This window comes from Heterostelium album, assembly GCF_000004825.1.
Source record: "Heterostelium album PN500 unplaced genomic scaffold PPL_scaffold3, whole genome shotgun sequence".
Classification (NCBI taxonomy): domain Eukaryota; phylum Evosea; class Eumycetozoa; order Acytosteliales; family Acytosteliaceae; genus Heterostelium; species Heterostelium album.
Window position 1 is genome coordinate 2,109,832 of NW_008805065.1, and position 24,288 is coordinate 2,134,119.

Genomic DNA, 24,288 nt, shown 5'->3' on the forward strand with positions numbered 1-24,288 from the left:
ACATATCTAATTAATTGGAAAGTTTATTCTTATATATATATTTAATTTTAAAAATGATGTTTGATTTTGTTGTTGATTTAATTTTGATTTTGATTTCTTAATCCTTCTTTCTCTTCTTTAAAATATTCTTATATGATGATGAAGATGATTGTTTTGAACGTTTGTTGAGTGTCTTTGGATCGAGTGGAATATATGCGTATGGCTCCAATTTCTGTTTGGTATTTCCTTTGATGTCTCCTTTCTTTGGTTGTCTTCCGATGGCATCGAGATTGACGTTGGTGTTGATACCTCTGACACGATTGTATCTCTCGGTGGCAGAGTCGATTCTCTGAAGATTCTTTTCGCTACGACCGTCGCTCTTTCCTGTTTTGCCTGTCATTGTTGTTTTGGTGGTCTTGGTGGTTCTGGCGGTCTTACCAGTCTTGGCAGTGGCAAATGTCTTCTTGGTGAAAGCAGATCTCAAATCCTCATCGATACCATCGTCTTCGTCGTCGCTATCGTCGTTGTTGCTGGCACGCTTCAATGCACCCTTGGCTTTGGTTGCACGGTAACCTGCTTTAGCTTCATACTCTTGAGCTTGCTCTTCAAACACTTCGTCGATATAAGATGGTCCTCTCTGTCTCTTTCTTTGTTTTCTCTTCTCCTCTTCGTCGTCAGAGTCTACAATAACCAGTTTACCATCTTCATTAGTCTCATAGGCGTCGGATTGTGCACGTCCTTTGTTGTTGACAGCCAACTGTCTGGCAGATCCACTTGTTTGTTTTCCACTCTTGTTCGATGCGATCTTGCTGATTGCATTACGGTCCAAGAAATCGATTGGATCGTCACCTTCCTCAACGATCCAGTTGTTCTCGTTGGCTGCTTGTTTGTTGGCCTTCTTTACATTGAACAAGAACTGTTCGATATCGTCATCGGAATCGTCGGATTCGTCACCGACCTGTTGTTCATCATCATCGTCACCGCCATATACACTTCCACGGGCACTCTTTACATCGCTTCCAGTGACTGGATCGATCATCTTATTCAAAGCGGCCTCTTCCTCCTCACGCTTTCTCTCGGCACGATCTTTCTTCTTCTTGATGTTGGCAACGATCTTTTTGAACTCCTCAGACGAGGTTGGACAACCGTGAATACGGTCGAATCCATAACGCTTCATCAAACGCTCCAAAAGAATCTGAATAATGGTTCTAAAGAAATTCTTGTCCAACTCTGCCCATTTCGCCATTGAGGCGATGAGAGTTTGTAAATGTGTCTCGACGACATCGATGTCCTTGAAACATGCCATAACAACACGAGTGAATCCAAGAACTGCCTTGACAACATCACGATTTGGTGAACCAGTAAGCACAATCAAAGCCGATGTCATCTGTTCGATCAATGCTGGATTGATCATACGACGGAAGTTGTGAACGACTCTGGTCATAGCAATGATAGTTGCACAAACCATATGTGTAGTGGTGGCAGCCAGACCGGCAGCCATCATATGGAGATACTCTTTCATCGATTCCTCTTTGGAAGCGGCGATAGTATCCTCCATTGTGACACCACGCTTTGCAACAGCCAACTTTTGACCGATCAAACACATGATGTTGGCACATTCAATCAAGATCTCGTTGGAAATCTCACGAAGACGGTTGTTTGATTCCTTTGTACAGAGAATGACCTCTGGTAATACCGAGGGAATGAATTTCTTCTTGAGTTGTGTCCAACTACTCTTGATTCTAAACGATGGTTTGTTCTCCTCTTCGACTGGCTCCTCGCCATTCTCCAAAGCTTCTTCCTCTTCGAGTGCGGCTTGTTCCTCTGCTTCCTTGTTGGCACGAGTAATGGTAACGAGAATCTCCTTCAAACACTTTAATCTTGTCTTTTTGATGTTGGAAGTGGATTGCATCAAATCGGTGACCAACGTCGATTTGATCTTGTCCATATTCTGTACAATGAATTGAGCGTGATACTCACAGATCTTTACGAGTACCTTGAAAGAACGTTTCTGAAGACCGGAATCTGAACATCTGAGTTGTGGTTTGATCACCTTGTACAGTGTCTTGACTTGTTCGTCATCCAAATGCTTAACGAAACCAACAGTCAAATCAGTCAAGTAGTATTTCTTTGATTTCTTCTTCTCCTCTACAGCTGTTGTTGCGTCCATCTTATCGTCACCTTCTTTCTGTTGTTTCTTCTCGATTCCCTCTTCTTTCAGCGCTTCCAAAAGCTTGGTGATTAAACTCTTAAACATATTTCCAAGAGTAGCTTTATCTGTGATACCGATGTACGCTTCGATGGTATCGATGATCTGTGAACGCTGTTCGTGATTGGAGACTGGATAGATATTGAAAAAGATGGGCAGATAGTTCTTGGCGTAGTGAGCGATCGTCTTGATGGAATCCTCTGCCAACTTGACATCCATAGTGACATGACGCTTCTTGAGTGGTACAAACAAAGCAACGGTTTTGGCATCTCTCGATTCAACGAGATGATTCAACATATTGGTGAAAGCAGTGCATATAACCGATCGGAGTTCAACGTCGTCCTGAAGCGACGATCCAATCAATCTAGCGATATTCTTAAAGGCGGAGGGCAAGTCTGTCGGTTGATTGAGGAATCCCGGAAGCAAATCCCAGATTTGGTTGTAGAGAATGTTGAGATTCTTTGATTCGATTGATTTTCCATCGGATTCCGATTCCTTTGATTTCTGCTTGACCATCTTGGTCATCGGCAGGAAATAGTCGATAAAGAATTGGAGTTCTGTGAATTTGATTGAATCTCTCATGACTTGGAGCAACCAATTACGATTGATACGCTCTTTATCCCTGGAGTTGGGTGGAGCGTCGAGATTCAGTGGCATCAACGTCAAGAAGTTCTTTGGACCGATGGCGACCATCGCAACTGAGAATACAGAGTGAAGTGCCTGACGACAATGCAAATCCGGCAATTGATTCATAGCGTCGAGACTAATCAATATATTATTCAACAGAGGATATGCATTCTTTCCGAGTTGTTCAAACATCGCTGACAACACCGAGAGAATCAACTCCCACGAATGTTTGAAAGTATACTTGGTACTCGATTCCAAAGTATCGATAATCAATCTCAACGGACTATTACCATTCAAATTGTTTACTCCCTGTGTAATAACTTCTTCATTTATACATTCATAAATAACATTCTATTTTTTGTAAATGATGATGATCATTATTAGTAAACGATTCATGATGATGAATAAATAAACGATGATGTTGTTGATTAACCAACTTACTTTAAAACCTTCCATTGTAATACGTGTAATTTCAAGTTTATCGGAACTGAAATTGGAGATTAGATGTTTGAAGTATTGGTGAATGTTTTGGTTGGAGATGGTACGGTTCATTCGCGAGATGGAGAGGTTGGCACGAGTGAGAAGTTCGGTGTAGGCGACGGTTGCTTTGGTGTCGATTCCACTTGGTGGATGGCTGTATAGTACTTGGATGATTTGATGTACGTGCTCCGCTTTCAGTTGATTGGTACGCAGGAAGAGAGAACCGATCGTTCTGTAGCAGATCGGTGTGATTGCGCTGTTGCCCAGTGATGTCATCTTGATGATGACATCGAGCAGTTGTGAGACGAGCGACGGTTGCAACTGGGGAATGAGATCGTGTGCCACCGACATTGCATAGAATGCTCGTTGCATAGTCGAGGATGTGACATTGGCAAATATGTCCAAACAGAATTTAGTTGTCATCTGGCTGACTGCCGGGAGGAGTCCGACACCCGTTGGATTGGATGCACCGACACTGTTGAGCACCAAGATGATCTGCTCCAATGCTTTGTGACGCAACTTACTACGCTCATCGACGGCACATGCCAACAAAGCGGAATAGGCATTACGTCTGTCCATCACTTGCCAAGCCGAAGATTCACTCATTGTCAAAACATGTCCAATCAAAACCAGCGTTGGTTTCATAATATGTTCATCTTTCGACTCCTCTTGAACAATCTTTAAACATAAACTAATAATATTGTCACTATTTGATCTGACAATTCCAATTGTAATTCTAAATAAATGTGATATTTGAAAAACAAAAAAAAGTTAATGATTGGGAAAATCCTCAAACAATTTAAAGGATTTGAATGTTCGAATGTTTTTGGTTGTTGAGTTGTTGTTTCATTGTTATTTACCTTGAGATTACAATTGATAATAACTTCAAAAGATCAGACTTTTGACCTTGTTTATAAGAGTTCTCTGTGAGTGAAGCGAGAATCAATGCGAAATAGGATGTTGGATGAATAGGTGCATTCTTTGCTTTGATGATATCGGTCACTGCATTCAATACGACATTCAATCGCTTTAATGATTCAGACGATGTGTCTGATCTAATAGTTGGAAATATTTCATCAACCGATAAGTTATGAACCATTTCTATATAATATAATTTAAAACCTAATTAACTAACTAACTAACTATATATCTTTCTTTAAAAAAAAATTGATATTAAATATATTAATAGATAGATAGATAGATAAATTAGATTAAATTGTAAAAAAAAAGAAAGAAAAAATTTGATGATAGTTTGTTTTTAAAATAAAACGATTGTTTCGTTTTTTTAAAAAAATTTAATTTCAATTTTTGTTTTTTTTGTAATTATTTTTTTTCTTCATATTTACTTTAAAATTGAGAAACTTTTGTAATTATTTTTTTATTTTTAAATATTTATTTTAAAATAATCTATCTTTTATCAATCATCAATTTAATTGAAATTTTTTTTTTTTTTAAATATAGATAATAATAGGGATGAACACCACTATCTAAAAAATATTGGATCATATATAAAATGAACCAACTTTAAAAATGGGAATATCTAATTTTTAAAAATTTGAAGTTTTTAATTTTTTTTTTCAAATTTGAACAGTTATTAAATTAACATATGTCGCAATAATATAATATATAGTAATATATATTTGATAAGATTAGTTAACTATTAAATTAATGTGTGTGTTTGAAAGATAGATACTATTAGTTTATATATTTAGTTTGAATAGAATAGAGATAGAATTAAGATATATTTAGATAGATATGTCACATAGATATTCAGCATTGTCCAATGATGAGGACGATGCAAAAGGTATTCTGGCTTCACCGTCCGATAAGAATCCTTTTGAAGACGATGGTGAAGAGGTAGATTTACTGACAACAACAACAACCACTACCACGACAACAACAACATCAACAAATAACCACCAGAATAATAATAATAATTTGGATATTCAAAATGAATCGAATGAACCAAATGAAAACACCGGACTAATAAACTCAGAGGCACATCCAGATGAAGATGACGAAGAGGGTGAAACCGATTTAGAAGATTTCTCAAATATGATCATTGCAATATTAGTAAGTTAAATGTTTAACTATTAAAAGTATAATAACTATATAGATTTACTAACTTACTATAATTACTAAAGAAACCAGTTACAATTACTATGTTCTTAGTTGTTTGGGCAGTAAGATCTATTAATGCAAAGAATAATATTTTAGGTCAATATGTGTATGTATATATATGTAACAAACAAACAACTTTTATGCTTATACTTTTAATACTTACTTATATTTATACTTATATTAAAATATAACTTTGTTGTTATGTTACTATTGATGTTAATGTTGATTAGTGGTGGTGGATCAATGGGTATGCTTGTCTATAATGAATCTTCGGATGATTCCACAGGTCAAAAGATTTGGGGATCACTTTTGAATGGTTTGGTTTTCTTGGTTGTAATCGTGTTGACCACAGTAGCATTTGTACTATTATATAAGTATCGTTGTCTCAAAGCTATCTATGCTTGGCTGTTTCTATCGGTTGGAATACTCTTGGCATCAATGGGTAGCTATGTATTTATGTAAGTGTGTTAAGTTAATCTTTAATTCCAACTCTCTAACTATTTTTTTTGACCATTAACTAATCATACAATTGTTTATTTTTACATTATATATATATATATATATATAATATTCAATATAATAAACATAACATAACATAGGGCAATGTTGGAAGCAAACAATTTAGCGTTGGATTATATTACGTTTGCATTCATTATGTTTAACTTTAGTGTTGGTGGTATCATTGCTGTGTTTTGGTATGCACCGGTACTAATGAATCAAGGTTATCTCGTTCTCATCTCGACATTGATGGCTATCTCCATCAGTAGACTACCAGACTGGACTACCTGGGTTATTCTATCAGTCATTTCAATCTATGGTAAGTGTAGTTTGTTAGTTTGTTAGTTTGTTAGTTAGTTAGTTAGTTACAATATAGAATGTTAATATTAATATTGTTGATTGTTGTTTTTGTTCTTTAGATCTATTCGCTGTACTTTGTCCAAGAGGTCCTTTGAAGGTTTTGGTAGAGACGGCTCAAGAGAGAAATGAAACGATTCCAGCGTTGATTTACAATGCCAATTTCGAACCACCAAGTAGACCGGAATCAATACCAAAACCACCACAACAACAGCAACAACAACAATCGGCATCTTCTTCTTCGTCTCAACAAGCTAGATCAAGAAGAAATAATAACAATGGTGGTGAAGACCAACAGGAAGATGAATTTGGACAACAACAACAACAACAAGAAGACGATGCTCAAGTAGATGTCAACAACAATGACGAGGAAGTACCACCCATCGAAGAGTTGGAACCGGAGCAAGAGAAACGAAGTTTGAAACTTGGTCTCGGTGATTTTGTATTCTACAGTGTACTCATGGGAAGAGCTGCTATGTTTGATATTAGTACTGTATTCACTTGTTTTGTTGCTATTATAACTGTAAGTATATAATTGATAGTTAATAATAATCTTAATCTTAATCTCAATCAAAATTAACATCATTTATCATTTTAAAATACTAGGGTCTATTTGCAACACTATTTTTATTAGCTATTTTCAGAAAGGCTCTACCAGCACTTCCAATTTCGATTGCATTTGGAATTCTATTTTATTTCCTCACTAGAATCTTCCTCTATCCGTTCATTGAAACCATGGGATTGGTTGAAGTATTTATATAAATAATCATGTTAACATCTTATTCACACTATATTATTTTAATAACCTAGGGGAATGAATGAATGACTAATTCCAATCAATCGACAATCAATACACTCCCCTATCCCTCCTCTTACTATTATTAAGTAATCAAATAAAACTGTTGTAAAATTTATTATCTTTTCAAATCGATTAGAACATGTTGCAACACAACACGAACAAAATGTTTGAAATATATTCATTAAACAAAGAAGAACGTAAGGTACACTTCTTTAATATTGTAAAGTAGTTAAGTTATCAAATACTTTGAATTGTTTACGCATAGAATTTAGTTGAAATAAATTTAACATAAATAAAAAGTTGCATAGTTTGTTTAATTTAGATAAAGATAAAAGTTTATTTATAATCATTTTTAGTTTGAAATCAGTGGAATCATGCTCAAGCGTAGGTCAAGTTACAATCTGTCTTTTATATGAAAAAAGAAATGAATGTTAGTTGTTGATGTTTTAAGAAAATAACAGTTGAAAGATTAATTATAATAATTGTGGAAATATATAAATATGAAGTCAGATATTAGATTGAAGGTCTAAGCGGTATAATCAGCTGGTGATCAGAAACACGGATGCAATATCATCATCAAAAATAGAAGAAGAGAATAATAATAGTTCTAATTAAAGAATATTTAATACATACATTAACGAATAAATCGCATTGAAAAAAAAAAGATACAAAATTATCGTTATTTATTCCACACCACAGCAGAAACTCACTCGTTTTTTTTTTTGAATTGAAAAAAAAATAAAATAAAATTAAAATTTTAAAAAAAAAAAACTAGAAAAACAAAAAAAAGTTTTTAACAAACAAATTACACAAGTTGGTAAAGACCAATGTGATCTAGCTCGACACACAAACCAAAAGTGAAGCTGTTTTAACTTGTAATTTGAGTTTTCAATTGTTACAGTACAGTATAGAATAGTGAGTTTGAAACTTCCATAATTATCTCTGTTCAGATATTGGATAACACTTTATGTATAAAAAATACAAAAAGGTTAATTAAAATTATTTTAAAAATTGTCTATAAAATATACTTTTGTAGTTTGGATTTTGTAATATACAAACGACAACTGTAATACTAATGATTTTGAAACAGTGTTTTGTTTCTTTAATTTATAGTTTTTTAATAACAGTACAGTTGCATTTTTGGAGGAAAGAGATTTGATAGAGATCGCGAATTGACGATTATAAGTTTGCCTCAAGCAAAGTTTCCCCCCTAACTATTATTATTATTATTATTCATATGAAAAGTGATCTTATAATCATAATAAAACTAATTATAACAATATGAATATGAATGTTGTTGATGTTTATAGCTAGAGCGACTATTACAATGTTATTGTTGATGTCGACAATCCAAGGTATTTTAGTATCATTTTATTGAGTTTTTGTTGTTGGTTTTGGGATGATGGACTAACAATATATGCAGGTAAAACAAAGGGTAATGGTGGTGGACTTGATGTTGATAATAATAGCGTTTTTCACTTGAACATACATGAATTTAGGTAACATCATTACCAATTTTGTAATGAGATGATTAATATGGGAATAATGATTAGTGTTAAAACAAATAAAGAAAGATATATCTTGAATTCTATCAATTTAATGTGTTTATTAACACTTATTAATGTTATGTTTGTAGTTGTTGTTGTTATTGTTGTTTGTTTTGGTGTGGTGGTTATTGACAATGATGAGCGAATCACCACACTTGTTAACCACTACTTTTCTTAAGTTCATCTATATGTTGTTGATGTTGTGTGCAATGAAAGATCTTTGGTTTTTTGTTTTGTTTTTTTTTCTTTCTAAAACCATCAGACTACACACCATATATATAAATACATATTAATATGTATAAAATAACTTAATAATCAATCAAACACTCTCTCACTCACCCACCATCACTCACACTAATACATAATAACCCCACTAAAAATTGCCTCAATCAAAATCATAGATGGAAAGTTATTATTATTGTTTTTATTATTTTTATTTTATTATTTTGTTTGTTCATACAGAGACACTTGTTTGCTTACTAAGCTTATCCTTTCCTTTATCCGTTCTTGTGCACCTCAGTGTTATCTCTCACTCTCACTTTTGATTGATGATCACTCAATTGAAATTCAAATTGATCACTCTAACCATTGCCTTTTAGGAAGATGTTAATTTTTATAAATTGTTCATCATCATCAACATCATCAAACAAACAAACAATCAACATTTATAACAGATAGATAGTGTTAGTAGATTTGACATTGTCACAATTTCAATTGAAATTGGTAAAGGGGTATGATTATTGGCGTGATAAGGTATGAACTAACACCCATGTGCATGACCATCAATCATCTTTTATTTCTTTTTTAGTTTTATTTTCTGATCTCAGAGATGGATCATACATATACTCTCTTGCTCTTGTTATAAATTTTAAAACATTTTTTTATTTTTTTTTTTCCACTTTTATTTTTATTTGTTTTGTTCTTGTTTGTTTTTAATGGTTATTAATAAACAATCTATATTTATAACAAAAAAGATAACATTAAAAATTAAACAATCAAAAATCAAAAATCTTAATATAAAAAGTATATTTATATTACTGCTACTACTATAGTAGTATATCAATCCTTTTTTGTAATTTTCATTTATGTTTGGTTGTTTTACGGTGGATCAACTTCACACTTTGCCCTACTACTACTTTACAGTTGCTTTTCACTTGCCTACAGTTTTAATTGTCATTTTTAAGTTTTCAATTCTAAAATAACACACCATCGTGTTGTTGATACACCTTAGTGTGTGTGTGTGGTACCTTTCCCTTCCAATAAAAGTAGTATACCTCTATCGTTTTGTTAATCAAACATTTCAAATATTATTATTATTCTCAACTCAAAGATCGACAACACTCACCCACCAATCTATTTTCAATACCATTACCACCACTAACACTAACACTACCACCAACACTCCCCCACTTAGATTTATATTTGCTAGTCAATATACTCTATTCTCTTCACTTCTCTGCTCTCTTTTTGAAATCAGATAAGATATTTGCATATGTACAACTATATGTGAAACCCGTTACCAGATTTAAAGTTTATCAACTAGGTGTTTGGGACTTGATATATAATATTAATATTAGGTTGACTTCTAAATAAAGGTTCAATAAATCTTTCAATAGATTTTTTGGTTGTTTCGTTGCATATCAATTCAATTGGAATTGCCACCAACACAAATATCGCCAACACCGCCAACACCACTACCGACTCTTCCAAAAGATAATGGTATGTTACAATTATAAATACCAATGAGTTCTCAAATCATTTTACAATACCATCAAAATAATAAACTAATAACAAACTTTCAAATAATAATATTTACAAAAAACAATTACAAAAAATAATAATATTTTTAAGATTTAGAAAAAAACAAAAAAATTATGAAATCTTTGAAATTCTTTACTACTCCTACCCTACTACTTCTAATTTTCTTGAGTTACAATATTGTAACAGCCAAAGATGATCGTAGAATTAACTATGTTGGATGCATGGACTTTGGATATAGTCTTTTTCCAGAGTACAAAGGTTTGAAAATGCACATTAGATGCTATCCAAATCCAAATTCAAAAAAACTCTCCAAACCAAACGTTATTTTCGATTCTGGAATGCCATTTTCGTCGTTGGTCTTTGCCGATGTAATTGAACAACTCATACCCTCGCTGCCAAACATTAATGTTGGAAATGTATGTTTCTTTGACCGATATGGCTATGGTTATTCCGATCCTTCGCCCTACGCAATGATGTCGAACGAGACAGCTCACCGCCTACACGAATCTCTGAGAATCGCTAAGCTATATCCACCGTATATCTTGGCTGGTTGGTCATGGGGTTCGATCGATATGCAATTCTTTGCAATGAAATACATGCGTGACGTAGTTGGATTGCTAACTGTCGAAGGAACCGACTACCAATATTCAATGGATACAACCAATCCTCAGAAATTGGCTAGTTCCACTGCCTATGCACAACAATTTCTCTACTTGGCGAACAACGATCTAATTAAAAACGCTACCTCGCACGGAGATATTCCACTGGAATTTGGATTCCTCCCGAACAATACTGATCTGCCACCAACAGTAGTGGAGAAATCCAACGATTTCTTTTGTTCTTCAAAGTTTTTCACTACCGTAATCCAGGAACTTCAAATTATGTTGCCAAGTGCAAGCCTGCTAGGTATCCAATATGACTCGATGAACACTACGACACCACTCTCCAATATTCCGTTTGTTGTTCTGACTGCCGAACAAAACGACAACAATTGGATTGAACGCCAATCGATTATGGCTTCACTCTCGACAACCCACGAACACCTAATGGTGAACACCACCCATTTCGTTCCACTCGAAAATCCAAAAAGCGTTGTAGATTCACTGAAAATACTTGTCAACAAGTATGTAGATAGACAAATACCAATACAAGTTTTGGAATGTAAATAACTATAAATTATATATAATTATAAAAATAAATATTTAATTAAATTATTTTAAAAAACAACGATAAAATTTAATACTAAAGTCATTCTTCAAAGGAAGAATCATCTTCAATTATCCTTTTTTCTTTTCTTAACTAAACTAATCATAGGTATTCCAAGTCACAGATTGAAGTGTATACTAATTCAAATATCAATATAATTCACTCCACACATCAAATAAGACCACCCCATCAACTAAAAGATAGTAGGTCTAAGTCGTTTAATTAAAAAGTCATCACAATTACATTTACCCACTACCTTGTCAACAAAGATTTCTCCAAAGCATTAGTTAAACGGTGATGACCTATTAATCTATTGTAATAATACTCTTATAATTAATTAATAATGATTTTATTATAAATCATTTTGCAATCATATTCATTTAAATGAATACTTTTGGAATATTGAAATCCAATATCAATCAATAAGTTGTCTGGTTTTAATAATTCATCGGTGGCAATGATGATTCGAGATAGTGTTGCTGGTATGCTATATTTGGGTATGTTCATTACTTTGCCATCACTTCGACAATGATACTCTAAATCTTCGAGAGTGACCAGACACTTTAATTCTATGATGATTGGTATCCATTGATAGATATTACTTTTCAAGTAAACCGATAGATGTGTGATATTGGAGAGCGAGAAATATTTAAAGAAACTGCGATCGGGATCTACGGTGTTGTATGCAAAAGATATCTTTTGAAGATTTGGAAATTCAAATGTTTCATCGGTTTCGCTCAAGCTAACATCTGAAAGCTTTCTAATTCTTGAGCGACTTGCAATTGGAATATCGGTCACTTTAAGATATGAAGATTTGATTGATTCGAGTAAAGGTAAACCGTTACACAATATTGTGAGAATATCGCGTGGACGGTTAAAAGTGGAGGAAATGTCGATCTTTCTAAGTGATTTAATTGAACAGATTGCATTCAGGTGTGCAGGTATCATTGTTACAGAATGAAGGTAGAGCGAACGAAGATTGGTGGCAATTGTCCCAAAAGTCTTGATGCTAGTTACTTTTAAACGTCCACAATTAGTTTCATGATGAATATGTAACTTTTCAACAGTTGATAGAATATGAGTGAGATGAACAGATGGTTGTTTTATAAACGCTTCGAAAATGGGTATTCCGATATCAAGTTTAACAATATGTTTAATTGGACACCATACATTGGTAAGTCTATTATAAAGATCCTCTATTTGTTTGGATCTAAATAATTACCATGTTAAAGTATGTTAATATTTGCAAGTTTAACGTGATAATCATTGTTTCTTTACTTACTTTTCGATTACTCGAAGTTGTACTTTGTTGAACATCTCACTGACGATACCAAATAATTGTTTGTTGATTAATGTCAGTTGTAATGCTTGTCTGTATGTTATTAAAAGAGTGCGGCGATCATAGGTTGATATCATCCAAGTTAATTCAAATATTTTTGTTAAGATCAACACTGGTAATTTGTATTCAACATGACCTCGATGAAATTGATTTGAAGGATTGTCATCCACCAATTTCTTTTGTAAACAATCTCTTTCTTCTTTGATAATGATAATATCATCTATTATTGTTGTTTTGTTGCTACTTTTTTTCACAGTTATATTATTATCTACACAGATCTTAAACAGTTGATCTTTTGTTAACTTTATCAATTCATCTCTATTAGTTGTGAATGTTTGATTATTCATTTTGTTGTTTAAAAGAGATTCTAGAATCAATCAACAAAAAATTTGCTGATTTGCAAATAAAAAAATTAAGATTGAAACCAATACAAAAGAATTATTTTTAAATTTAAAATTAGAGTAACAGTATATACTTGTGAAAGTAATTTTCTAGATAAAAGAGAAAAATTTAAATACATAATTTTAAGTTACACTAGATTATTAGATCTGATAGTAATTTTTTAGTTATTTAAAAATATATTATTTATATCATTTTTAAGCAAAAACCACAAATTTAGAAATCGTATGATCATTTAATACTTTTTTTTTTTATCCATCAAAAATGGATTTGTTTCAAATTATTTTTGGTATATTCATTATTATTGCTGTTTATATTAGAATTAGAATAGAAAGAAATGAAAGAGATTCTAATATGGCATTATTAGTGTTTCCATTGTTTGAGTTTAAAATATCTTATATCGATGGCAAATCGAAATACTCTAGCTGCATTGTCGATAAAGAGACATACTCTATTAGACAGTCAACAGATGTCAGTTTCTATAGCGATGCGATGAATGTAATCGCAAAGATAGAGAAAAACAAGATTGGTATCGACGATCTACTCTTCCTCTACCCTAAACCAGGAGAATCAAACGATTTTGCAACACATCCTTATGCGCTAAAGTATATTCCGTATGACCATGCACTGAAGTTATTCGCGGAATTCGAACACGTAAAGAATGAAATTGGAAGATTGTTCATTGTTCTTCAGTTTCTCATTTACTTCCACAACAAGAAAGACAAGAACATTCAAGAGTTCATTGCTTTCGGTGAGAAAGTGGAGGCCGATCGCTCGAAGATAGTGAGAGCAAGTGGTCCAATATTGTTCAGACACTTCAAAACTACTTCATACATTTCGCCAGAAATCGATAGAATATTCTTCTTTTTCTTTAAAGTTCTAGATGGTAGTAATAACGATAAGTCTGTCAACGATTTTACGTCTTACAGAAAATTCATTGCAAACAGTAATATAGATATATTAAAACGAAAACTAGAGATTCAACCGTCAAAGATACAGAGAGATTCATCAATATTAACACGAATAAAGATCATTGGATATACTTTGATGGCAGATTTCTGCCTACGACAAGATCATCTACCAACAGAGTCACCAAAAGTAACATAAGATACTATCATTCGAAAGATCATTGGATATACATTGATGGCAGATACATTCCTACAACAAGATCTACTTCATGAAACTAGAGTTGAGGATTGGAAAGAACTGATGGTTGAAATGTCAAGTGTTCTCTTCTCTTTAGCGATGGTATCGAAACAGTTCTTTGCAAATGTTGGACGTGTCTTGGAGAGTATCGATTGGACAAGACGATTCCCAAACAAATACATTAAAGGTCAAATCAATTACGACAAACCATTCTGTTTGCTCAAGAGAGTTCCTTCAAGCATTCGATACGATGCACTCATAAGAACTACACCTTACAGATTGGTTAGCCAAGCATTTAGCGGCGTTACATCACTCACCATTGTTGGTGATATGCTTGAGCGGGCTCACATATATGGTGTCGATAGAGACTATAAATTGGAACGTGACAATCTCTACGATATCGACAAGTGTATTTTCGTCACCTATCCACCGGTTGGATCGATGCCAAATCTCACCAAACTCGTTGTTGTTGGAAGAGCCTTTCAATGGCAAAGATCTTCAGCGGAAACAGGTGGACTCTATCTTCTCAAGTATCTCATTGCCAACACCAGATGCAAACTCGAACACTTTGAATGTATTGAACAACTCTCACTGAACTATCAACCGGAATTCGATATCTCTGTTTTCCAATGTCTCTTTGACAACCACGAGTCAACACTGAGGCTCTTCAAGCTGAAACGAACAATCAAGAGGAATGAAAGATATCTAACTGAATTAAATACCATTGTTGAAACGTTAAAGAGATACCAATTAAATCTTCAATTCAAGTTAGAGTTTTATGACAACAATGATAATAGTGATCTATGGGGAAATACTGAAGATTCATATAAATTGGTGGAAGAATTTGAAGAGTTGGAACTTTTACATAGAGTAGCTAATCATAACGATAACTCTGATGATGATGCTGATGCTGATTATGATAGTTCCTATGAGGATTCATATTCAGATATCTAATAACATAAATCTAACTAGTAATTTAGAATATATAATGTTTATATTAATTATTAATCATTTTTTAAATAAAGCACAACCACATCTGTTTATAAGTTGTTGTAGTTGTGTGGTTTGTTTATGCTTGTCCTTTTAGATTTTAATCATTCATCTTTACACCCAACATTTCTTTTTTTTACCTCTTTTGAAATAACAAAAAACAATAACAAAATCAAAGCGGTAAAAATGAAATGAGTAAATATTGGTTTATTTACTTAAATAGAGAACAATACAAAAAAAAATAAAATGAATTAAAAACAATATTTTTATTTTTAGTTATCAATTGATAAAAAAGATAACTCTTGAAAATTTACTCAAGTCAATGAATTGTTTGGAAATATCTGCTTGTATTATTTTATGAAAAATAATTGAAATTCGCTAGGTTGTAATGAAAAATATTTATTTTATATTAAAATAAAGTAATATATAAATAATAAAATGAGTGGAATATTCGGAAATCAATTGGTGAAAGATAATCAAGATGAAGCAAAGAGTGAACGAGAAGAAGATGAAGAAGAAGAGGAATTCGATTCGGATGATTACGATTCAGATGAAGATGCTGATGAGCGTACGTATATCTATATTTAAATTAAATAAAATACATAAAGATAAAAATATTAACAAATATATCTATTACACTTAGTTTATTTTGCTCGTACAGTAGGAGTCAATAAATTGGCGCAATCGGTCATTAAGTTGTTTACGAGTAGAATTACACCTATTAGCGCTTATTTTATTTACTCTAAAAGCATTGTCGGTAAAAAAGACTACACTATTTCATCGTCAGATGTCAACTTCTACGACGATGCGATCAATGTCCTCGATATGATAGACAACAAGAAACTGGGTGTCAATGATCTCATCAAGTTGTATCCAAAACCTGAAAAATCAAACACTTTTGCAACACATCCCTATGCGCTAAAGTACATTCCGTATGACGATGCACTGAAGCTATTCGCAGAATTTGAAAACGTTACGAATGAAGTTGGAAGATTATTCATTGCTTTGCAGTTCTTCATTTACTTTCACAACAAGAAAGACAAGAACATTCAAGAACTCATTGCTTTCTGTGAGAAGGTGGAGGATGATCGCTCGAAATTGGTGAGAACATGTGGTCCGATATTGTTCAAGTATTTCAAGGTTTCTTTTTTCAACATTCCAGCAGATATCGATAGACTCTTTGACTTATTCACTAAAGGTCGCAACACAAGCAATGTAGTCAGGCTATCTGAAATTAGGGATTTCACAACATACAGAAAATACATTGAAAATAGTAATAAATTTAAATATAAATTCAACAAACAAGACAAACAACAACAAGAAGAAGTAGAACAACAACAACCACCATTAAAGAGACAAAGAGTGACACCAACATTACCTCAAGATTGTTTCGATAAAATCGTTCAAAAGATCATTGGATATACACTGATGGCAGATACATTCCTACAACAAGATCTACTTCCAGAGACACAAACAGAGGAATGGAGCCAACTGATGGTTGAACTATCAGGTGTTCTCTTCTCATTGGCACTGGTATCGAAACAGTTCTTTACCAATGTTGGATGTGTCTTGGAAACACTGAATTGGACAGGACGATTCCCAAACAAATACATTAAAGGACAGATCAATTATGACAAACAATTCTGTATGTTCAAGAAAGTTCCTTCAAGCATTCGATACGAAGCAATCATCAGAACTACACCTTACAGATTGTTGGACCAAGTATTAAGAGGTGTCACATCACTCACTATTGTTGGTGATACGCTAAATTGGGAATGCATGGGCGGTGTCGATAAAGAGTTTGAAATGAGTTATGATAATTACTACAATATCGAGAAGAGTATTTTCGTCACCTATCCACCGATTGGATCGATGCCAAATCTCACGAAACTCGTTGTTGTTGGGAGAGCCTTTAAATTCTCCTACAAACAAAAAGCGGAAACAGGTGGACTCTATCTTCTCAAGTATCTCATTGCCAACACCGGATGCAAACTCGAACACTTTGAATGTATTGAACAACTCTCGCTTGGACATCATCCGGAATACGATCTCTCTTTTTTCCAGTGTCTGTTAGAACACCACGCGTCAACACTCAAACTCTTCAAGTTGAAAAGAACAGTCAAAAATGAACCAAAATATTTAGCTAGACTCAGCACCATCGTTCAAAAGCTAAAGAGGTATCAATCGAAACATCAATTCAAATTAGAGTTTTATGACAGTAATCCCAAAGATGATTCAATGGGAGATACTGAAGAGGCATATAAATTGGTGGAGGAATATAAAAATTTGCCACCAGTGCAAATAGATAGTGGTGACGATAACTATGATGATGATAGTGAAGATGACGATAGTGAAGATGACGACTCTGATTATTATATGTAATCATTTTCAAACCTAAATCATTTATTAAAAGGTTCACCCTTTTATTATTTAAATAATTTGATTAAAATGAGTGAATGACCATAGTGATCGTTTAAATCAATCTTATTTTTTTTTTTGTAATCTGTTTGTTTATTCATAATTTTATTTTAAAAAACTTAAGATCCACAAGTTTCTCTTTTTTTATGATCAATATTTTTACTTTTTTTAGTATATAGACTTACATATATATTATCAAAAATGAATTGGTTTCAAACTATTATATATCTAATCATATTATATGTCAGTGTTTATTTTATTAGATCAATACGAGTCTCTAGATTGGCAAAATTAGTCATTCCATTGTTTGAGAGTAAAATTATCGCTATCGATGGTAATTGGCAATACTCTAAAAGCATCGTCGATAAAGAGACATACACCATTAGATCAACAGATGTCAGTTTCTACGGTGATGCGATGAATGTCATCGAAAAGATAGACAAAAGAAAGATTGGTATCGATGATCTCATCAAGTTGTACCCTGAGCCTGGAAAATCAAACGATTTTGCAACACATCCTTATCTTTTAAAGTATATTCCTTATGACGATGCGCTGAAGCTATTTGCACAATTCGACCACGTAAAGAATGAAATTGGAAGATTGTTCATTGTTCTTCAGTTCTTCATTTACTTCCACAACAAGAAAGACAAGAACATTCAAGAGTTGATTGCTTTCGGTGAAAAAGTGGAGGCTGATCGCTCGACAATAGTGAGAACAAGTGGTCCGATAATGTTCAAACATTTCAAGGTTTCCTTTTTCAATGTTTCTTCAGAGACCGATAGTGCTAACAACCTATCTAAGATAAGAGATTTTAAGTCTTACAGAAAATTCATTGAAAATAACCGAGTACGCGAAGAACAACAACAACAATGGAATTCGAAATCGCAACAACAACAAAAATCATTAAAGATACTTATAGAAACACCAATAATAACTCAAGATACTATCATTCGTCAGATCATTGGATATTCACTGATGGCAGATACCTTCTTTCAACAAGATCTGCTTCCAGAGAAAGATGCAGATGAAGGGAAAGAACTGATGATTCTTATGTCAAGTGTTCTCTTCTCGTTAGCGATGGTATCGAAACAGTTCTTTACAAATGTTGGACGTTTCTTGGAGAGTATCGATTGGACAGGACGATTCCCAAACAAATACATTAAAGGTCAAATCAATTACGACAAACCATTCTGTTTGTTCAAGAAAGTTCCTTCAAGTATTCGATACGATGCACTCATAAGAACTACACCTTATAGATTGCTGAACCAGACTTTTAGCGGCGTTACATCACTCACCATTGTTGGTGATACGTTAGATTGGGGCTGCATCTATGGGTTTAATGTAGACTATGAATTGGAACGTGACAATTACTACGATATTGAAAAGCGTATTTTCGTTACCTATCCACCGGTTGGATCGATGCCAAATCTCACCAAACTCGTTGTTGTTGGAAGAGCCTTTCAATCGCAAAGATCTCCAGCGGAAACAGGTGGACTCTATCTTCTCAAGTATCTCATTGCCAACACCGGATGCAAACTCGAACACTTTGAATGTATTGGCCAATTGTCTTTAGATTATCAACCGGAATTCGATATCTATGTTTTCCAATGTCTTCTTGTCAACCACAAGTCAACACTCAAACTGTTCAAGCTGAAGAGAAAAACCATAAAAAACAAAAAACAATTAACTGCACACAACACCATCTTTGAAACACTAAAGAGTTACCAATCAAAACTTAAATTCAAATTAGAGTTTTATGACAACAATGATAATAGTGATAGCAGCGTCAGTAATAATGCAATGGAAGATAGTGAAGATTGAATTCCCATTTTTGAACAGTTAATGAAACAGCAATCTCCTCATTCTATCAACTGTTGAAAAGTTACATATTCACCATGAAACTGCTATTAGTTTATCAGTTAGAAGAATCTTTGGAGCAAATCCTAGAATCATCATACAATTAAGAGTATAGGATTTGAGCTACCAGCATCATTCACAGTCGTACAGATGAGTCAACAACTATTTGATTGATATTGGATATCAGTATTCTAAAATAACAATCCCTGAGAAATGATTTTAAATAAAAAAAAAATTTTGCATAAGGGAGATGTGATTTTTTTAAAATAGTATAAAGAAAGGTTATTCTTTACAGGAGCTCCCGATTTTTGTGTGCATTTTGCGAAAATAATGCGAGAATACAAAAAAAAGCTGTGCAAAAATAAACCCAACCTAAAAAATGAAATATCACATCTACAACCAAGTTGTTATTTTATTAAAAATCAATGTTCTAACAAAGCTAATTGGTATAATTCTCTGCCTGGAAAATTGAAATCCTATAACAATAAAATAGTTGATTGGTTCAAAAGTTACATTGGTGCGAATGATGATTCGAGATAGTGTTGCTGGTAGTATGATTGATTTAAGTTTGTTGTTAATTTTCTGACCATCAGATTGACTATGTGATTCTATATCTTCGAGAGTGATCAGACACTTTAATTCTATGATGATTGGTATCCATTGATCGATATTACTTTTCAAGTAAACTGATAGATGTGTGATATTGGATTGTGAGAAATATTTAAAGAAGGGGATGGGATTAGGTTGTCTGGAGTTGCTCGCTACAGATATCCTTTGAAGATTAGGAAATTCAAAGGTTTCATCGGTATCTTCAAAGTAAACTGATGAAAGCTTTCTAATTCTTGAGCGACTTGCAATTGGAATAGCAGTGATACTGAAATACAACATTTTGATTGATTCGAGTAACGGTAATTTGTTACATAACATAGCGAGAATAACTGGTGTACGAATAAAAGTGGTGGAAATTTCTATCTTTCTAAGAGATTTAATCGAACAGATTGCATCGAGGTGTGCAGAATTCAGTATTATTGAACCGATAATGAGCGAGTGAAGATTGGTGGCGATGGTTCCAAAGGTCTTGATGCTGTTCTCTGTTAAAGGTCCACAATTAGTTTCACGATGAATATGTAACTTTTCAACAGTTGATAACAAATGAGTGAGATGAGGAGATGGTTGTTTCATTAACAGTTCAAAAACGGGAATTCCGACCAGTAGTTTGACAATATGTTTAATTGGACAAAATATACTGTTAAGTCTATCGCGAAGCTCGTCCATCATTGAAGAACTAAATGTAATAATTTATAATTATCGTGGGTAAAGAATGTTTAATAATTACAAGATATACATGAAATCTTTGTTTGTCTTACTTACTTTGCGTGAGAAAGAAGTTTAAGATTGTTGAACATCTTACTGACAATACCAAAGAATCGTTTATTGATTAGTCTCAGTTTTAATGCTTTTTTGTATGATAATAAAGGAAACTCTTGATCATAGGTTGATATCATCCAAGTTAATTCAAGTATCTTTGTGATGATCAACACTGGTAGTTTGTATTCAACATGACCTCTATGAAACTGATTTAAAGAGATATCCTCTCTATTTGTGAATGTTTGAATGTTCATTTATCTGTATTCTTTAAATAGATTTACAAAAAAAAATAAAGTTTTAAGATTTTTTTGGGAATTTTTTGGATAATTGTTGAATTTTTTTCAATGATAGTGATTGTGCTATAGAAAAATAATCAAAAGCAAAACCAAAGAGAGAACAACCATCACCATCATCATCATCAAAGTTACAGAAACACCGAACACTTTGAATGTATTGAGAAACTGTCGCTGGATTTTCATCTGGAATTCGATATCTCTGTTTTCCAATGTCTTCTTGTCAACCACAAGTCAACACTCAAGTTCTTCAAGCTGAAGAGAACAACCATTAAAAATCAAAAACAACTAAATGCACTCGACACCACTAATGTGCTACCAATCGAAACTTAAATTCAAATTAGAGTTTTATGACAGCGTCAGTAATAATGCAATGGAAGATAGTGAAGATTCCTATAAACTGGTGAAAGAATTTAAAGATTTAAAACTTTTACAAAAAATAGATAACAAAAATAATAAAGTTGATGACGATGATGATTTTGAAGATGACTCATATTCCGATTTTTAATCATATTATTCGTTAAATCTAAATAATAATATTAAATAAAAGAAATAAATTTAGTATTTTGAGGTTAATTTACAAGAATTTAAATTCGTGTCGATTTTATGCATATTTAACATGATTTATCCTTTATAATTTAATTAATTAAACACTTAAAAATATCTGAATGATATGACAGTTTTAATATCTCAAATTTTTTTTAATTTCTTGAAATTAGAATATTAGACAAGAAGATCTCATTATGTATAAATCTAAATTAGTGGAAGATAATAACGATGAAGAAGAGAGTGATAGAGATGAAGAACTAGATGACGATGATGATGACGAAGAATTCGACTCAGATGATTACGATTCAGTTGATGAAAGTGATGAAGGTGCGAATACTTTAAAATAATAATAATTCTAATATATATTTATCTAACCATATTTATGTCTTACAGTTTATTTTGCTAGAGTAATAGGAGTCAATAAATTGGCGCAATCAGTCATTAAGTTGTTTACGAGTAGAATTAATGCTATTGGAGGATATTTTTCTTACTCTCGCAGCCTTGTAGGTAAAGAGACAAGCACTATTATACCAGCAACAGATATCAGTTTCTATAGAGATGCGATGAATGTTATCGATATGGTAGAGAAAAAGAAACTCAGTATCGATGATCTCATCAAGTTGTATCCTGAACCAGGAAAATCAAACGACTTTGCAACACATCCCTATGCACTAAAGTATATATCGTATGACGATGCACTGAAGCTATTCGCACAATTCCACAGCGTAAAGAATGAAGTCGGAAGATTATTCATTGTCTTGCAATTCCTCATTTACTTCCACGACAAAAAAGACAAGAACATTGAAGAACTCATTGCTTTCGGTGCAAAGGTAGAGGCTGACACCTCGGAAATGGTGAGAACAAGTGGTCCGATATTATTTAAACATTTCCAAGTTTCTTTTTTCAATTATCTAATTCTCGACAATAACAAAAGAGAAAAGCAATCTGAAATTACCAATTTCATATCTCATAGAAAAATCATTGAAAATCGAGATAAATCAGACAGCAGTCAACGCGAACAACAATCGAAATCAAAAGCAAAGCAACAACAACAACAATCATCAAAGATACAAAGAGTGACACCAATAATAACACAAGATACTATCATTCGAGAGATCATTGGATATACACTGATGGCACATACATTCCTTCAAGATCTGCTTCCAGAGAAACAATCAAAGATATGGAAACAACTAATGGTTGAAATGTCGAGTATTCTCTTCTCGTTGGCATTGGTATCGAAACAGTTCTTTACCAATGTTGGACGTGTCTTGGAGAGTATCGATTGGACAAGACGATTCCCAAACAAATTCATTAAAGGTCAAATCAATTACGACAAGCCATTCTGTTTGTTCAAGAAAGTTCCTTCAAGCATTCGATACGATGCACTCATAAGAACTACACCTTACCAATTTGTGAACCAAGTATTTAGCGGTGTCACATCACTCACCATTGTCGGTGATATGCTACAGCTGGACCGCACGAAAGGAGCCATGTGTAATGACAATTACTACGATATTGCCAAACCTAATTTCGTTACCTATCCACCGGTTGGATCGATGCCAAATCTCACCAAACTCGTTGTTGTTGGAAGAGCATTTAAATACCTATATAAACATCAAAGTGAAACAGGTGGACTCTATCTTCTCAAGTATCTCATTGCCAACACCGGATGCAAACTCGAACACTTTGAATGTATTGAACAACTCTCGCTGGATTATCAACCGGAATTCGATATCTCTGTTTTCCAATGTCTTCTTGTCAACCACAAGTCAACACTCATGCTCTTCAAGCTGAAGAGGACAATCAACAAAAATATAAAACAACTAACTGCACTAAACACAATTGTTCGAAAGCTAAAGAGGTATCAATCAAAATTTAAATTCAAATTAGAGTTTTATGATAGCAGCGTCAGTAACAATGCAACAAAAGATATTGGAGATTCCTATAAACCGGTGAAAGAATTTAAAGATTTAAAACTTTTACAAAAAATAGATAATAATAACAATGATGACGTCTGTGAGGACAATGATGATTTTGAAGATGACTCATTTTCCGATCTTTAAAGAATAATCATCATTTCGAACATTTAATCCAAACAAATAAAAGCAATATAATATGAATATATTAATTAATTGATTATTTTATTAAAAATCACTTTTCTAATTAAATGATTTGATTTAATACTATCTTTAGAATATTGAAATCCAATATCAATCAAATAGTTGTTTGGTAAAAAATATCCAGCGGTGCTAATGATGATTCGAGTTAGTGTTGCTGGTAGTATGATTGATTTAAGTGGGTTGTTCATTACCAGACCATCGTATAGTTGCTTATGAGTTGCT

At 33.1% G+C, this 24,288-nt stretch overlaps 8 protein-coding genes across 8 annotated transcripts; 5 read left to right on the forward strand and 3 right to left on the reverse strand.

Annotated features, from left to right (window-relative positions):
• Positions 1-97: 97 nt before the first annotated feature.
• PPL_03418 (RRP12 family protein) lies at positions 98-4,394 on the reverse strand (the record flags this gene model as incomplete). The annotated part of the gene is made up of 3 exons (XM_020574383.1): positions 98-3,166; positions 3,257-4,031; positions 4,156-4,394. The coding sequence occupies 3 exons, from the start codon at positions 4,392-4,394 to the stop codon at positions 98-100; spliced, it is 4,083 nt and encodes a 1,360-aa protein (XP_020436455.1).
• Positions 4,395-5,050: 656 nt separating this feature from the next.
• Positions 5,051-7,033, forward strand: psenA (presenilin; the record flags this gene model as incomplete). Its single annotated transcript, XM_020574384.1, has 6 exons — positions 5,051-5,368; positions 5,440-5,522; positions 5,647-5,874; positions 6,016-6,233; positions 6,334-6,794; positions 6,878-7,033. The coding sequence occupies 6 exons, from the start codon at positions 5,051-5,053 to the stop codon at positions 7,031-7,033; spliced, it is 1,464 nt and encodes a 487-aa protein (XP_020436456.1).
• A 1,364-nt stretch (positions 7,034-8,397) lies between these two features.
• On the forward strand, positions 8,398-11,681 carry PPL_03420 (alpha/beta fold hydrolase; the record flags this gene model as incomplete). The annotated part of the gene is made up of 5 exons (XM_020574385.1): positions 8,398-8,425; positions 10,047-10,111; positions 10,234-10,336; positions 10,469-11,501; positions 11,627-11,681. The coding sequence occupies 5 exons, from the start codon at positions 8,398-8,400 to the stop codon at positions 11,679-11,681; spliced, it is 1,284 nt and encodes a 427-aa protein (XP_020436457.1).
• A 236-nt stretch (positions 11,682-11,917) lies between these two features.
• PPL_03421 (uncharacterized protein) lies at positions 11,918-13,270 on the reverse strand (the record flags this gene model as incomplete). Its single annotated transcript, XM_020574386.1, has 2 exons — positions 11,918-12,794; positions 12,867-13,270. 2 exons carry the CDS (start codon positions 13,268-13,270, stop codon positions 11,918-11,920), a joined length of 1,281 nt encoding a protein of 426 aa, XP_020436458.1.
• A 316-nt stretch (positions 13,271-13,586) lies between these two features.
• PPL_03422 (uncharacterized protein) lies at positions 13,587-15,422 on the forward strand (the record flags this gene model as incomplete). Its single annotated transcript, XM_020574387.1, has 2 exons — positions 13,587-14,420; positions 14,448-15,422. The coding sequence occupies 2 exons, from the start codon at positions 13,587-13,589 to the stop codon at positions 15,420-15,422; spliced, it is 1,809 nt and encodes a 602-aa protein (XP_020436459.1).
• A 474-nt stretch (positions 15,423-15,896) lies between these two features.
• On the forward strand, positions 15,897-19,848 carry PPL_03423 (uncharacterized protein; the record flags this gene model as incomplete). The annotated part of the gene is made up of 4 exons (XM_020574388.1): positions 15,897-16,030; positions 16,208-17,836; positions 18,140-19,384; positions 19,728-19,848. The coding sequence occupies 4 exons, from the start codon at positions 15,897-15,899 to the stop codon at positions 19,846-19,848; spliced, it is 3,129 nt and encodes a 1,042-aa protein (XP_020436460.1).
• Positions 19,849-20,155: 307 nt separating this feature from the next.
• PPL_03424 (uncharacterized protein) lies at positions 20,156-21,355 on the reverse strand (the record flags this gene model as incomplete). Its single annotated transcript, XM_020574389.1, has 3 exons — positions 20,156-20,209; positions 20,589-21,018; positions 21,105-21,355. 3 exons carry the CDS (start codon positions 21,353-21,355, stop codon positions 20,156-20,158), a joined length of 735 nt encoding a protein of 244 aa, XP_020436461.1.
• Positions 21,356-22,067: 712 nt separating this feature from the next.
• On the forward strand, positions 22,068-24,009 carry PPL_03425 (uncharacterized protein; the record flags this gene model as incomplete). Its single annotated transcript, XM_020574390.1, has 3 exons — positions 22,068-22,073; positions 22,114-22,270; positions 22,337-24,009. The coding sequence occupies 3 exons, from the start codon at positions 22,068-22,070 to the stop codon at positions 24,007-24,009; spliced, it is 1,836 nt and encodes a 611-aa protein (XP_020436462.1).
• Between the last annotated feature and the right edge of the window lie 279 nt (positions 24,010-24,288).